The sequence below is a fragment of the Phascolarctos cinereus genome, unplaced genomic scaffold (assembly GCF_003287225.1).
Source record: "Phascolarctos cinereus isolate Bilbo 61053 unplaced genomic scaffold, phaCin_HiC Scaffold_5;HRSCAF=322, whole genome shotgun sequence".
NCBI classification, from domain to species: domain Eukaryota; kingdom Metazoa; phylum Chordata; class Mammalia; order Diprotodontia; family Phascolarctidae; genus Phascolarctos; species Phascolarctos cinereus.
In genome coordinates this window covers 48,229,668-48,246,723 of record NW_027555958.1, presented here as the reverse complement: position 1 = coordinate 48,246,723, position 17,056 = coordinate 48,229,668, and the positions used below count along the sequence as shown (strand labels likewise).

Here is a 17,056-nt window from a genome sequence, read left to right as displayed (position 1 = left end):
AAAATGGAAAATATAGATTTGAATAACTTGCCAGTTCTTTGAAAACATTAATAAAATTGATAAACCTTAGCCAAGTTTACTTAAAAGATGAGAGGAAAAAATCAAATTTTTAAAAACTAAGCAAATGGGGTAAAATCAAAAGAAAGAAGAAACAAAAAAAATGGTTAGACCCTACTATGCTATTATATGCTATTAACACCAAGAAAACAAAAGAAATAGAATACCTTCAAAAATATAAAATACCTAAACTAACAAAAAACAAATAGTTAATCCAATCTCAAAAAAAAAAAGAAAGAAAGAAAGAAAGAAATTTAACTAGCTGTGAAGGAACTACCAAAGGGGAAAAAACTGGACCCTAATGAATTCACGGGAAATTTCTATCAAAATTTTAAAAGCCAATTAGTGCCAATACTATACAAATTATTCTCAAAAAAGAAAACAAATGAAGAAAAAAAGCACTCTATCTCATTGTATTAATGAGACAAATGTAGCCTTAAAATCTAAACCAGGGAAGGATAAAGCATAAAAAGAGAACTATAGACCAATATTATTAATGAATACAGATTCAAACAATTTAAATAAAATCTTACCAGTCTACAGCAATTTACTCCTGCAAATAGGAGATGAGAATTACTTCTATTTACTTACGATGTGACAGTTTACTTAGAAAATCCCAGAGATGCTAGTTCAGACAATTAGTAACTTCAGTAGAGTCATAGGCTGCAAAACAAACCCTTCAAAATCAACAGCTTTTCTACATAATAAGAATAAAATCCAAAAGACAATAATAGAAGGGGAAATCCCATTCCAAATAACTACAAAATGCATAAAATAATTGGAAATCAATCTACCAAAGCACACAAAATACTTGTAGAGATTCAATTACAAAGTATTCTTTAAAGAAATACAGAACAATTTAACTATATGAAGGAATAGCCAGTGTTCATGGCTGGTCCATGCCAAAACAATTAAAATTACAATGCTACCAGAGTTAATTTATATTTTTAGTGTTACACTAAGCAAAGTAGCAAAAGAATCATTTATAAAATAATTTGGAAAAATAAAAGATCTAGATGACCACAAGAAATAATGAAAGGACATAAGGGCAAAGAGGGAATTGCACTTACATACCTCAAACTATATTATAGTTTATGACCCAAATCATAAACTAGAAAACATATATTACTTATGAAATAACTCCCTATTTACTAAAAATTTCTAGGAAGAAGTCTGTTAAAAATTAGCTTTGGCCCCACACCTTCCACCACAGTATATGATATGGTCTTAATGTATATATGATCATATTTAAAATTATGCCATCAAAAAATTACAAGAATATCAGACTATATACCTTTTACAACTATGGGTAGAAAATGTATTCTTAAACAAACATGGGATAGAGTAATTATAAAATAAAATAAGTAACTGATTACATGAAAATGTTTTGCACACACAAAATTTATATACCTAGGATATGAATAAAGTGATTGAAGTGGAAAAAAGTCTTCGTATCAAGTTTCTCTCATAAGTGTTTGGTATCTAAGCTATATTCTCTCTCTCTCTCTCTCTCTCTCTCTCTCTCTCTCTCTCTTTCTCTCTCTTTTTATATATACATACATACATATATATGTATACACACACTTATATATGTGTGCACATTTGTATATACATATATATATATGACCAAAATCCATTCCCCAATATGTAATTGGTCAAAGAATGTTAAGTTCTCAAAAGAATTTCAAACTATTAACAGCTTTATGAATGAATGTTACAAATCACAATTAATAAGAAAATGAACATCAAATTAGCCCTGAGGTTATACCTTCTACCCTGAAAATTGGTAAAGAATGCAAAAGATGAGAAGATCCAATATTGGAAGAGAAAGAGCTATGAATTAATATAATTATTTTGGAAAGCAATTCGAAATTATGCAAAGTGCCTAAAATGCTCACACTCTTTGTCCCAGAAATTCCATTTCTAGGCTTCTGTCTCAAGGAGGCCATTGATAAGAAGAAAGTTCTCATGTACACCAAAACATTTACAACAACACTTTTTATGATAGCAAAGAATTAGAAACAAAATAAATGCCCACTTCTTAGAGAATGACTGAACAAATTGTGATAAATTAATGCAATAGAATAATACTGTGCTCTAAGAAATGGCAAATATGATTAATGCAGAGAAGCATGGAAAGAGCTATATGAATTGATGCAAAGTGATATAAGCATGAGCAAGTAAACAATATACACAATGACTACAACAATGTTAACAGAAAGAAAAACCACTCCCCCAAATTGAAAGTGAATATTGCAAAATTTATAAAGAATAAGCATGGCTTGAAAATAGAGATGTAAGAAATAGAAGTACCTACCCAGTGGCAAATATTTAACAAAGCTCTCTGAGGAGAAGATGAGGAATGCATGAACAACATACTAAAGTTTAATATGTATTATTAGCATTTTCTCCATCACTTTATTAAGTCTAGAAAATCAGAAAAATAATTAATCAGGCCTTTATTTGTAGTATTTGCCAACTTCTAATGTGTAAAAGTTTACAATGAAAAAGCTTATACAAGATGAATTTAGAACACTCCTGTCCCTACCTCATCACCTTGCTGAAGTGGAAGGTTTGTGAGTGTGGTATATGATCTTTTTTTTTTTTTTGCACTTTTTCAATATATTGATGAGTTTTGCTTATATTTTCTCTCTCTTTTTTTTTTTCAAAAGATGTTATTTGTTATATGGGTTGACTCCCTGGAAAGGGGAGAGATACTAAAGAAAAACTTGGTGATTAAAAAAAAAGACATCAATAAAAATTTACTTTGAAAGAAGAGGACCAAAAAACAAATATGAGACTCTTCCTCCAGAAAAAGGGAGCTGGATATTATGAAACAAATACATCTACTTATTCTCTAAATAATGATGAAATTGATTTGCAGATACCACAGAGGTGGGAGGGATAGCTAACCTCATGATTTAAAAAAAGTATCTTGAACAAAAAGGTTAGAACATTGAGCAAATCTAATAAGACAAATTTTAATACAGACATCTGTGAAGTTTTATGCATGGGTTGAACAGATCAACCGCAAATGTTCAATATGGTGGGATCAGGGTGCCATCAATAGACAGATACATACACATACACATATCTACATACATACACATAGGGTGCTTCTTGTTTTAGATCAGGACTCAAGTGGAACTGGAGAGTATTGAGTTAACTCCCATATTTCCACAACCTCAACCAGGGCTATTGTGAGCAAAGAAGCTATAGAGAATGATGAGTTAATTTAACCTCCAGGCAGAATGATTTGAGATGCAGCTGTGGACCTTTTGACCAATATAGAATATAAAAACTGGTTTGTGACTTTAGTAGAAGAATTGCTGAGACTGCAAAGAACCTCTTTGTTGACCGACTTTTTAAACTCCTGTGTTGGCAGTTCTTACCCACTTTCACTTTTCTGGAGTGCTTTTTATCCCCTTGTGGATTACCTTTGACCTAGAAGCTGTTGGATGTTTCATGAAGGTAATTGTTTATCTGAGCCCTCGGGCTCTGAGTGATCCATTACACCAGAAATGGAACCATGATTGGAACATCCTTGCAGGCACAGACTTTTGCTTTTTTCTGTATTTTATTTTATTTTTATCTTTGTATCCTTAATGTTTCCATTTTTTATTCTTCAGGCTCCTCAATGTGAAGATCATCCTTAGTTCTTAAGAGGCAGCGGTTTTCCAGATATCACTGCCATACAGCAACACAGTTAAAATATTTGTATTGGGGCAAAAATGGGCCGTTGCTGTTCTAGGAAGCTTACAGTCAGAAAAAGTACTTTGTAATTTCTCAAAAGCAATCTGTACACTCTGTTCTTCCTATATAACTCTGGGCCCAGTTCATTGTCCATCTATATTGCCTGCCACAGATATACATGCCATTGGACAAGCCCTATAAGAGGTTCATTCAGATGTACATTGAAAGTTGGGCAGTGTATATTTTTGATCCATTCAGTCTTTTCTGTAAAAATGAATAAGCCAAGCTCCTTTGAGTGATTACAGATTTCTTCTAGGATACATAACCTCTTGGAGCCAGATTAAATCAAAACAATCTCAACCCAGAACGGGGGCTCACCATCTACAAGGAATCCATCATTGACCCAGATTCTGCACTAAATCATCTTCATCACAATGGTAAATACTTTTGCTGAGTATGTATTTCCCTATTTTATGCCTTACCCAATGTTTGTTGTCAGAGGGTTACTGAACAGGATTATTTCTGTTGTTACATGTTTCAAGAAACCTTGAATGGCCTTCATGGATGGGTGGGAGAAATCTTGTTGTAAAAGAAACATCAAGGCAGTATCTTGTTTGACCAAAATCATTTTTTTAAATTGACAAACAATAGGTACAACAGGACCTCATGTCCTCTATATCTTTCAGTCAATTGGGAGAAGGTAAAGATGTGGTCTATTGACAAATACAGATTGCAAAAGCTTTCTCAGTCCCTGCTAATACCCTCAATTTGTGTAGAGATGAACCCCGTTAAAGATTTTGCATAGATGGGATAATAGAAATATAAGTCCATAGTTGACATTTTCTTAGTAATCTTTTTTTAAATAAACAAGATCTGAGGGGGTTTTTTTCCATGTGTTGGGAATTACCCCCTTATTTAGATTCATGATAAATCCATCCCTCAATATCCTCACAATTTCACCCTTGACTTGAATCTCCTCTGTCTATGCTTGATCCTATCTGCCCGTTTTTCTCATCTCTGTTCCCTTTAGTACCATTTCTACTTTCTCTATAAGAACTTAAGGAACTATGATGTCAGCAATGGTTTCATTATATTTGATGGAGAAAACAGTTTGCTGTAATCGTTTTTTTCAATCTTTTCCATTTTTCTTCTGTTTGCTGTCTTCTTTCTCTCATCACTCCTGAATATCCTTGGAATGCCTTCCCTTACTTGCTTTGCTAAAGTTTTCTTTAGACTATTTTTCCTTCCACTGTTTCTCTCATCTTTATTAGATAGTATTGCTCATAATTTTTCAATTTTTGGAAAGATTTTACAGATGAGTTTATATTCTAATCCAGTATTGCCTTTGGCAGCCACGTCTCTCTGTTAAGCAAGTAAAATGTTTTTTGACTAAGGTGGAATGCATGTTGACTTGATTGGGGCTGGGGATTCTTCACAGAATTTATTTCTGTTTGCCTTGGTTTCCTTATCTGTAAAATGGGGATGATAATAGCACCTACTTCCCAGGGTTCTTGTGAGGATAAAATGAGATATTTGTAAAGTATTTCACAAAACTTAAAGTGCTATTTAAATGCTAGCTATTATTATTTTTAATGTTAACATTATTAACTTCCATGGCTATTGGAGTTAGGAAACTAGGATTCAAATCCCAACTTCAATGGATATTGGATTTCTTCAGGCTTCTGCAGCTCACACAAATCTGATGAATTATTGTCTTAGGTGGTGATAGAATCATAAAAGTAAATAAAATGGTGATGGGTGTGAAAAACAGTAGTGATATTATTGGGATAGCTTAATTAAGTATTAATTGTTGTATATTACTGCCTTGAGTTTCACTTTTCTGATTTTTAGGAATTATACTCTCTTGACTTCCATAGCCCTCTTCCAGAGAAGACATATCCCTCATGTCACAAGTTTCTCTCCTAATCTCATGCTTCTCCTTGAATTGCATTGCACAAGAATAGCTTCAGGGAACTACTTATAATTTTCCATTTAGCCTTCCTTTGAAGTATAAAAACACCATTCTCCTCCAGATAGCCCCTGCTCTTGTGGTAGTCATCCCAATTGCTGCCAGAACTCCTAACTAAATTGTTACCCCTAAAGTCTCCAGAAATTCAGTAATCTCCCATAATCAAGAATTTGAGGTGTAGGGTGAAAACATGACCATTTCATCTACTAATTCAGGACCTGAGTTTTATGTATCCTTCCAATAAACCTATAATTACAAATCTCTCATATAAGTCTTTTTTCCTGTACCTATGGCTTGAACTCAAGTTCTGATCACTTAGTGTGCCAGACTAACGCAATGGGCAGGTTCACTTGGAAAACTTATTTGGAAAGCTGCTTCAGCTCCTATGTGGATTACTAGAAGTATAACTGCATTTTCCATTCTGCCCCCTCCAAGGGATAGGGACTAGGCTGTGGTTGCTTTACCACAGGTAACTCCTGGGTAAGGAGACTTCCTCTACTGATGCAAGTTAGCACCTCTTCTGCAACTCAGTCTCAGAGAGCTGCCCAGAACATTAGAAGTTAAGTAATTTTCCCAGGGTTACACTGCTAGTAGGTTTTTGGGGGTAAGACTTGAATTCAGCTCTTTCTGGTTATTGGAAAGCAGCTTTCTAAAGGCCACATGAGGTTAAACATTGGATACAAAGGCTAAGTCATTGTATAGTGTAAAGATAAAGTCAGCTATGAGCTCCATCTCAACTGTCCTTTAAGAGATTAGTTGTTGAAGCTATCCCCCCAATTAAGAAAAAAATACACCATCACACAGGTTACTGAAAGTTCTCTATCTACCATACCACACTGTCTCCCTCCACTCTCCAAAAACTCCTTTTTTTAACCTTTGTGCCTAAAGCAAGATCTCCTATACTCCTGACCATAGCACAATATCAACATAAATAATTGTCTGGGTTTGACACCCTTGTCACATATCCCAGGAGGCTGTGGCAAAGATATCTTGCTCAGGGAGGACATGGTCTTCTCAAATCAACAGACACACAAGAAACAATTGCAAAGATTTATTTAGCGGCCTTTTGTGCTTGGCACTTAGAAACAGAATTCCGTGCATAGGGCAAATTTTTATACACCTTTTTCTTCATACATATTTTACATTCCCTTTTTATTGCCCCTTTTTAATATTCATAATATTGAATTCCCCACTAGGCACATAAATATATTTATCTACAACACCTCAAAACCAAAATCTTAATAATATCTGTATTCTTTTATTTGGGATAATTGCAGTTCCACACCACTTAAATGCTTAGCTTATACCAAGCTGCAAGTTTTTTTAATTGTTAAAGGCTATGGGGAGGGAGGGGTAGAGGGAAGAAATTAAAGAAACTTCAAAATGCAACCATCTATTTGTTTAAAACTGTGCTCTAAGGGAAGAGGAAAGATGAGTTTCCCTGAAATTCAGCACTCTGAATTTCTGTGAAACCACAAATTCTCTATGGCCACTCTGGCATGCAAGGCACTAAATCCAGGTCAGCTGCCTTGGTTCACTCATAGCTGACCAGGTCTCTCTTCATTGCCCCAATTTCAATAAGTTCAGGCTAAATTATCAAACTCTTTTCCCACGCTCCCATTCCCTTTCTCTTCCCCCTTCCCATACTAAATAAGACTCATGTTTTGGGGAGTCAAACTTCCACAAGTTGGTGTACCGGTGGATTCTGGAAGAATACCACTGACAGGACCTGTGGAGCTAAGATGCAGCCCTCTCCCATCTCCTTTCCCACCTGACACCCTGGCCAAGAGCATTTGTATATAGAGTAGGAATTAGAGTGTCCCAAAGAGGTCTCTTCCTCAGTAAAATCATGTTTTTGCATTCTTTTGGGAGGGGGAAAAAAAGCAGTTTCCTTGGTGAATTAAATTCTCACCACTGTTCACACATCCTCATTCTCTTTCTCTTTTTCACTTTTTTTTCTTTCTTTCTTTCTTCCTTTCTCTCTTTCCATTCCTTTCATTCTCTACTATCACATCAGTTGCACCACTGAATTTTCAGGACAATAGCTAATCAGCTGGAAGGAGCCAAAGTCAGGAGAGCACCTTCCTTCAGGAAGTAAAGTCCAATTGTGGCTCTGATGTCCATCTACCCCTCACCGATGGGAAGTGGTTTCAGGAGGTCTGATTCACTCCAGAAACAGGTAGGGTCCTGGGGGGTAGGGGTCAAGGGTAGCCTTCCCAGACCATGTAGCTTTGTAGAAAGACCAGTCCTTGGTGAAGTACCCACTCCGGGTCTCCCTTCATGAAGAGCTCACCCTAGTTGAGAGTGAGTGTTAAGTGTATGTGTGTGTATGTGTGTTTGTATGTGTGTTTATATATATGTATATATGTATGTATTAGGTATGTATGTGTGTGTATATATATATATATATATACGCATGTTTCATTGGCTGTTACACTCTAGCCTCTCTCTTATATTAATATAAAATGATTGTTCCATCTTTCCAAAGGCCACTTAGGATTAAAAGTTAGACGCTGGATAACAAGGCTAAGTCTTTGGATATTGTGAGAATGGGCCAGGAAGTCAGATGCAAGTTCCATCTCAAGTGTTCTATGAGAGCTTGGGAGCATCTCTTTGTTGTAGGGGTTATTCCCACCCCACCCCCTTCAGAAGAAAAAAAATGCAGTTCCACTGTTCATTAAAAGGCTTTGAGCTCCTGACAACAAGGATGCCTTCATGGAAACAGTGGAGGGTCTTTAGTGATGAGAGGTCAGGTTCCCCATTAAACCATATGCACAGACATCTGGGAGGAGGAAGAACCAGGGACGGACCCATACTGCCGGCTGTCACAGGTGTTGGCTGTCTGCTGATTGGCTGAAGAGGGGCTGATCATATGCATGCCATGTTCCATCCCTGTGGGCAGATATTGCCTCTCACCAAAGGCCCCATTGGAGGGAGATGAACAGAGTAAAGTGCTTTGGGAGGTGGTCAGTTTCTCTGGGCTCGCAGCTAGCCTGGGGGAGGTGGGGAAGTTGTAACCATAGAGGTTGTAAGGGTTGTGAAGGGAGAAGGCATTGTAGGAGCTCTGCTGCATGTGGCTGCCACCGAACACGTGTGGGGAAGAAGAGCTGGAGGCTGGGTTGCCTGCCTGCATGACGTATTGAAATTGGGAGGCAGGGAAAGAGCCCAGCTGGCTACCATAGGCTTCCATCTTGCCATTGCTGGGCAATGACGGAGGAGTCGGGATTCCTGAGATCAGGGATGGAGTCCTCTGAGGCATGAAGGTTTCTGAGGACTGGCTAGCTGAGGACGTACTGCTCTGCAGGCGGGTGTAGCTGCTGTCACTCAGGCCCGGGTAGCTCTGCAAGGCAGCCATATTGCTCCTGGCACAAGGTGGATAATCGGAGAGGTTTAGGTTGCATAGCTGGCTCTCCCGGCAGCCCACGTTGAAAGTGTTGGGGGCCAGGTGAAAGGTGGGAGGGGAACAGGACGGAGACAAGAGATGAGAAGAAGCAGAAGGGGATGGGGTTCCGGTGCTGGAGGTGGTCGGGGAGGTGCCTGTGCTGCCCCCTGAAAAACAGAATGGGACAAACATCATTTCAGTGGGAGACTTTTGTCATAAGCCACGAAGGCTTACAATAACAACCATCCCCATTTCTAGAGTGCTTTACTCACAACAGCCTTGAGGAACACAAGTTCTTCATTTAACAGAGCAGGAAACTGAGGTTCAGAGACTTAAAGAGACCAGTCTACAGATATAGGATCAGAAATCTAGAATGGAGGGGCCGTCAAAGGCTGTCTAATCCAACTTTCTCACTTTGTAAGTAAAGAAGGTAAGGCCCAGGAAGGTTGTGACTTGTCCCCTTCTCCCTCCCCACCTTCTAGCTTTTTTCATATGATGTCTTCTCCCAGTAGATTGTAAGCAATTTGAGGGCAGAAATTTTCTTTCTTATTTTTATCCCTAGCACTTAGCACAGTGCCTGACACATAGTAGGCACTTAATAAGTGTTTATTGAATTGAATTGCCCAATATATCAGAGCAAATAAGTTTCAAATCCAGGACTGAAACCCTGGTCTTTTCATTACAAGTCTAGCACACTTTCCACCAGATCAGCAGCACAACTAGCAGTTCTGGTATCTGCAGAAAAGCAGCATGAAGTGTGCTCTCAGATCAACTTTTTAAGATGAATTCAGCTGAGAAAGGAAGAGATTCCAGGATCTAAGCCCCTGTTGAGAGAGAAACCCTAAGATACCACTCAGTAGGAGGAAAAACAGAAATCCTGGACCTCTGTCTCCTATAACTTTAGGTCTTCAGATGCCACAAAATTGCTGCTGAGGCCAAGGAAGTGGGAGCAGGTTGTGGGTGGAAAAGTTAAAAAAAAAAAAGAGCCTTTGAAAAACTCTTCAAGGCATCTGCATTTGTTTTTGCCAAGTCTTATTTTTGAATTTCTGGATTACTAGGAACTGTCAAAGGATACCCAACTCCCCCAGCCCAACTATAATCCCAATGTCTAAGGCTAAAGAGGGTTTCCCTCTGCCAATCTATTGGAAGGGGTGGCTTTGACTAAGGTCTTCTGATGGCTATGTGGATGACTGCTCCTGTGATACAGAAGGAGTTTTGGAATAGGAGTAGTTTCATTGTTTAGTTTTTGAAGGAGAAAGAAAATTGATTAGCTAATTCCTTCTCTTGGAACCTTTTTTTATGCTATCTTAGAGCAGGGGTGGGGAGCCTGTAGCCTCAAGGCCATATGTGGCCCTCTTGGTCCTCGGGTGTGGCCTTTGTTCCAGTCCAAGCTTTACAGAACAAATCCTTTTCTTAAGGGGATTTGTTCTGTAAAGTTTGGATTCAGTCAAAAGGCTGCACTTGAGGACCTAGAGGGCTACATGTGACCTTGAGGCCTCAGGTTCCCCACCCCTGTCTTAGAGTCTTCCGATGTCAGTCAATGAATAAATATTAATTAAGTACCTACTTTGTGATAAGCACTGTGCTTTGATGTGTTCTGCTTCCAACCTGGGCTGGTTTGCTTTGCTCAGGAAGCCCGGTGCTCTCCTCCCCACCCACGTCTCCCTTCAGAGGCTCACCATCTTGGGGACAGACTTAAGGCGGATATCCAATCAGCTTTAGCACTAGGGCAGTTCAGAACTCCTGAGGGCAAGCGATCCACATGGATTATATATGTACATGCCATCACTCATGGCTATAATCCAGTCCTGAAGAGGTTCCAGTCTAAGGCACACTAATGCAAAGTCAGTGGAGTTATCAACTGGTGCCATTTGGAACTATACTAAAAAAGTCACTAAATCTTACAGATTCTTTGACCCAGGCATTCTCTAGTTAGATCCCAAGGAAGTTAAAGAGGGAAAGGTCTAGCTATAAAAATAGTCATTGCCAAACTTTTGTTGGGAGCGAAGAATTCTAAGTACAGTGGGTACCCTTCAGTTGGGGAATGGTTGAACAAATTGTGGTGCATAAATGTAATGAAATATCATTTCACCACAAGAAATGACAAATGTGAAGGGATAGGTATTAGACCTTTGATTTCATTGGTATAGGGAACCCCCAGATGAGGAAACTCCTTCAACTGGCAAGTAATCCAGCATCGATGTGTTATAGAGTGTGTGGAGGAGAGTAAAGTGTAAGGATACAAAGCTAAGAAGAGCTTTAAATGCCTTTCACATACAGCAAATTCCCTTGCCCAAGACTGCTGACCTTCAGGGCAGGGTTTGGACTTTCCCAGAGTTGCCAAGACCTATATTTCCCAAAGGGGGAATCTTGGAACCCTCTTTAGTCAACCTTAACTTATGCTGGGCTTCCCAGAATCAGAATTCCTACAGGAGAGGGGAGAGGGCAGGGGCAAATGAGAAATAAAATACAACAATCATTAGTAATGGAAGAAATGGGCAGAGAAACAATGAAAAATTGTTTAAATACAAGTCTTGAGGAACCAAAAAATCAGGGTATTAGATCAAATTGGAAGTCTAATACCCAAAAGTACTCCAAGAAGTAAAGATTCTAAGAGAATCCTTGGCAAACAACAATTTAAAATATATCTAATGATCTGGAAAGTTCTCCCCAACAGAACTGTGTAAGCTACTTGAAAGGAGGGACCATCTTTCGCCTTTCTTTGTAGCCCAGCTTAGCTCAGTGCCTACCACGTAGTAGGTACTTACTAAATGTTAGTTGACTCACTGTTGGCCCAGAATAAAGCACGCATTTGGCTTTTGTTTATAGTTTTTGTTATTATTGTGTCAGATGTAGAGTTTCAGCATTTGACTGGAGATATCAGAGATCAATCATGTTAACACTTTCATTTTATAGTTAAGGAAACTAGAGGTCAAAAAGATCAAGTGACTTGTCCAAGGTAATATAGCTCATTCCTCGAAGAGGTGGAATAAAAATATAGGGCTCCTGATTCCCTGACCAATGCCCTTTCCACCATACCAACATAACACAAAAGTAGCATATTCTTTTCAATCAAAAGGATTCCCACTACAAATTTCCAAGCAGTAATTTCCAATCGGGGCAGACTTCAACTATAGGTCATGCAGGTCTTCACCAACACCATTATGGTATATTTCAGAGACCTCTGAAAAGCCCTACCTCCATTTTTTTTAAATCTCCCATTTTTGCTGGATTCTCTTTATCATTTCAGAATAAAGCTTTCATTTCCATCATATCTGAAAGGGTTTAAAATCTACATGACCCTCAGGGAGATCACACATTGATTGAAATTCATACTAAGATGAAAATGACTGATACCAAGTCATTTCCTGACAGCAGATTTTTACTTGGAGTGGGGGACTGGGAGAGAAGCCGCTTTGCACCTGAGATAGAAGGGAAAGGGCCTCAGAAAGGGGTCTGTCTCACTTTGTCATTTTCACAGTTTGGCTAGGGTCAACCCTGCTCACAGCATCTTAAATGAAATCCAGCCATTCCCTCCTGGTCTGTGGTGGGCACAGGGCCCTTTTGAGAGGTGTTCTTTCTATTTCCCATATATTCCCATGAAAAGGAAGCTATGCTGAATTCTGTGAGCTTAGGCAAAATAAGTCATGGAACACGGAATAGAGAAACTTGACTCCCGTTGTAGAGAGATTTGTGTTTTACAGGGATATTTATCTAGTCTCCTCTCTATTTGTGAGTATTGTCCTGCTCTCCATGGGCTGGTGTTTACGTAATCCCAGAGGGGACCACCTGTTCAGCACACTGTATTGTTCCCTTACAAATACGCTCCATCACTCTCAGGCCTTAGGCCTACAGCAGGAAGCAGGATGTGGAAGAGAGAATTTTTTACAACTTTGAAATGGTTTTCTTGGATGGCTCACAGTGCAGGGAATGGTACTGATTTAAAGTCCAAGTCAGTTACAATAAAAAAAAAAGATGGGGGTGGGGTGGGCAGGGATTAGGGTATTAACAAGTTACAGTGTTCTCTGCAGGCCATATGAGAAGCACACATTAAGAAGGTTTTAGCTGCCCTGGGCTCTTAAATAGCACTGACTTGAAATGTTGTGGCCCCTGGAGCTGCAAGAGAAGGTGAGAAATACTGGAAATGGATTAGCAGAAGATAGATATGGGCAAACCCAGCCAGGAAATAGTCAAGCTACTTCCATACATTTTGCTTTCTATCATGCATTTTTCAAACGTCAAGAGGAGACATTAATTATTATTCTCTGTTCACACTGAGGACAAAGCTTGACAGGCCTTAATTTTTCAGAGGCAGAAAGCAAGGTAACAAAAAAATCAGTATTAGTTTAAATTCTCAAAACACGTCAACCATAAAGTGAAATTAGAATAGTAGATTAGCCGAAAAGATGCTTTTAAAAACAAAAACAGTTAAAGAGGAGAAAGGCAGTGTGTTATAGTAGATAAAGAGTTGGCCTCATAGGGGCAGCTCAGTGGATAGAACACGGGCCCTGGAGTCAGGAAGACCTGAGTTCAAATTCGAACTCAGATACTTGACACTAGCTGTGTGACCCCAGGCAAGTCACTTAACCCTAACTGCCACACACACACATACAAAAAGAATGGACCTTACAGTAGGAAAGACCTGGCTCTCACTCCCACTACTGACAAAGTGACAGTGTGATCCTGGCTAAATCATTTAACCTCTCAGTGCTTCTGGCCAATTGCTAAAACTACGAGTTACTGAGAGGTGCTGACATCTAGTGGGAATAATAATAATAAATAACATTTATATAGCGCTTACTTTATGCTCAACCCTCTGCAAGTACTATCTCATTTGATCCTCAGAACAACCCTGAAGGTAAGTGCTATTATTATCTCCATTTTACAGATGAGGAAACTGAGGTAAAAAACCTTAACTCACTTGCCCAGGGTCACACACAGCAAGTAAGTGTCTGAGGCTGTATTTGAACTCAGGTCTTCCTGACTTCAGATTGAACCATGTACCATAATGGTAGACGGAGTTCATCACTGGAAGCTCCTCACAACAGTGGTGTCAAACGCAAATAGAAAGGGGGAATCATTACCATATACATAAGGCTCCTTATGGGCCACATGTTGGCTTAGTTTTAAAATGTAATATTATTTATGTTTCATTGTTTTTGTCTATTCTGTTAAATATTTCCCAATTACATTTTAATCTGGTTTGGTGCACTTGGGGCATGCGTGTGTTCAACACCTTTGTCCTATACCAAGGAATTTGCAGATTTAGTTTTATGAAAAGGTAGGGAATAGGGGGTGACCCATTCTCCCTTTTTAACCCTCAACATATGTGCTGCCCCACAAGGGTAGAAGCTGAAAAGTCTGTATCTGAAGGTAACTTAAACTAGCATGCAAGAAAGCCTCCCTAAGCTGAGCATGAAAGATCCAACTCTCAGGGGGAAACAAAATAGACAGATTGGTCTCTCATTCTCCCTGTCTCTCAGCTCTTCTGTCTCAATTCTTCCCCTATTTCAGTATGGCCTCACTTTCCTAACTCCCTCGGGATGAGGGCTCTCAGTCTGCCAACAAGAGAAGCAGAAAGCAGTACTAGGAATAGGTTTTTTGCACAGCAGCAAAGTGTTATTAGCAATTGAGTGCCCAGGGTCCAAACAGAGCCGTAGACCTCGTGTTGGAAGGGACCTCAGAATGTTAGCTCCTAATAGGCAAGATCCCACAGTGGTTAGCTACATTGGTGTTGATGGAGATTGGCATCTTAGTCCGTGTGGGCATTCCCCAAACATTTATGAATATCCTGTCCAATATAACAAGGGATGCTACAAGCTGAAGTAGCATTGCTTATTTAGGACCCATGTTCTACTGGGCATAAACTAGCTAAGGCATCATTGACATGATAATAACTCACATGGTAATAATGATAGCTAATACTCATATAGTACTTTACAAATATTAACCCTTTTTTTCTCAAAACAACCTAGGAGGTAGGAGATATTATTATTATTCCCATTTTTTCAGATGAGGAAATTAATTCTTAGAGGGTTTAAATGACTTGCCCACAGTCATACAGCTAGCTAGTAAGTGTTGGGCAGGATTTGAACACAGGTCTTCCTGACTCCACATTCCATGTTCTAGCCATTGCACCATCTTGCTGCCTATAGTTCTTTAAGTTTAGCATAGTTTGTTTTGTCATCTATTCCTCATACCACCTCTGTGAGGGAAAATGATTCAGATGTTAATTTCTCTAATTTATGGATGAGAGTTTTTTGGAGGAGAATTTTAAGAGAGCCCAGGTGAGTCCCTGCCTTTTCTCTGTCACCTTGGCTCTCCATTTTATGGATGAGGAAACTAAGTCTGAATAAGGTTATATGATTTGTCTAAGACAGATACCTAGGAAGCATCTGAGGCAAAACTGGCAAGATTCAAATCCAGCTCATCATGACACCAAATCTATTGCACTACCCACTAAGCAACATCACCCCAGTCTATGCTCCCAAAGCGGGAAGCGACAATAAAACTACTCTGGATTTACCACCCACCCCCCAAAAAAAATCACTGTGGGTCCCAAATGGCCTCATAGAAGCCTCATGAATCCATTCTCTTCCCTGGCCAATCTCAAAGAAGATGCTCCGGCCTCAGTTTCCTCATCTGTCAAAGGAAAGAGTTAGATCTTTGGTCCCTTCAGGTCCATGTGTGATTCTAAGTAAAGTACAAGAATAATAGATACATTGGTTCCTAGAGTCCTCTTCCCCTTCCTTATTTTCTCCTTCCCCAGAGATTCTGATTTACTTTAGAAAGGGGAAGGGCAGAGAGAAAATCAGGATATCCTGGAAACTTCACTCCCAGTAGATTAGAATCCCCAGGAACCCCAAACCAACTCTTAGTCCCCTTCTAAGCTTCCCTTAATCTTATTTCGGCAGCATGCTAAAGTGAGAGGAACATTAAAATTCATATATAGTATTAACTTGCTCATATATTCAGGGCTAACAGCCAAGATAATCAAAAGGAGCACATTTATAATAGTGATCTTGTAAGAAGACAGTAATCCAGAATAATACAAGTATCCCATGAAGACAAGCTAAATGTGTCTATGAAAATCCTAAATGCCAAACCTGCTGACTTTTGCATCTTTAAATTGATCACTTCCAGATTGCATTATGGAAGTTTTCACATAAAGTTTCCTTTTGCTTCTTTTTTTTATTTTCAGATTGAAAAACAGCAAGGAAAAAGTGGGGGGAACTCCATCTGGGCTGGTAGGGAATAAATTTCCATATAATTACTTGATTTCATGAGCCAGAACTCCTCTTGTATAACTTGATGGCATCTGTCCCTGAGGAGTGCTGACTCACTGGATGTCCTTGAGAAGCCCTTCTTGGGGGTTTATTTAAACAGGTAAAAGGTAAAATGCATTCTGTGTTCTAAAGACTTATTGATTCATTCATTCATTCTGTAGAGGTCAACTTGAAACAACTGTGTAGGAAGATCAGTTGAATAAAGTGGAGATGTTTAGAAGGAAGGGAGAACGTTATCAATGTCTTCAAGTATTTAAAAGGTGCCAATGAAAAGGAGAAATCAAGTCTGTTTTGATTGGGCCCCAAAAGCATGACCAGGAGAAATTGTTGGAACATGCAGAAAGGAAGAGTTCAAGAAAATTTCCTGACAATTAGTTATCTAAAAGTGGAATGTGTTCCTCAGGAGAGAGTGAGTTTCCCATAAATGGAGGTCTTCAAGCAGAAGATGGACAACCCTTCGTGAATGATGTTTTTGATGAAATTCCTACTCAGATTGCATTGGACAAGATGGGTTTTGGAGTCCTTTCCAACTCTGAGATAATATTATTCTCAGAGCTATTAAGTGCCTATTGTTCCCATGCAGTGATGGAGACAGAAACCGATTCCAAAAATATTAATAAGCATAATCCTATGCTGCCCAACCAAGAAATTCTATATTTCTCATAAAGT

At 38.9% G+C, this 17,056-nt stretch overlaps 1 protein-coding gene across 1 annotated transcript in view; it reads right to left on the bottom strand.

Moving 5' to 3' along the window:
• Positions 1-6,755: 6,755 nt before the first annotated feature.
• TBX15 (T-box transcription factor 15) overlaps positions 6,756-17,056 on the bottom strand; it is a 147,491-nt gene continuing 137,190 nt past the window's right edge. Inside the window, exon 8 of the mRNA XM_021003131.2 lies at positions 6,756-9,268. Coding sequence (XP_020858790.1) covers positions 8,481-9,268 — 788 coding nt within the window. The 3' untranslated portion in view covers positions 6,756-8,480. The remainder of the gene's footprint in view (positions 9,269-17,056) is intronic.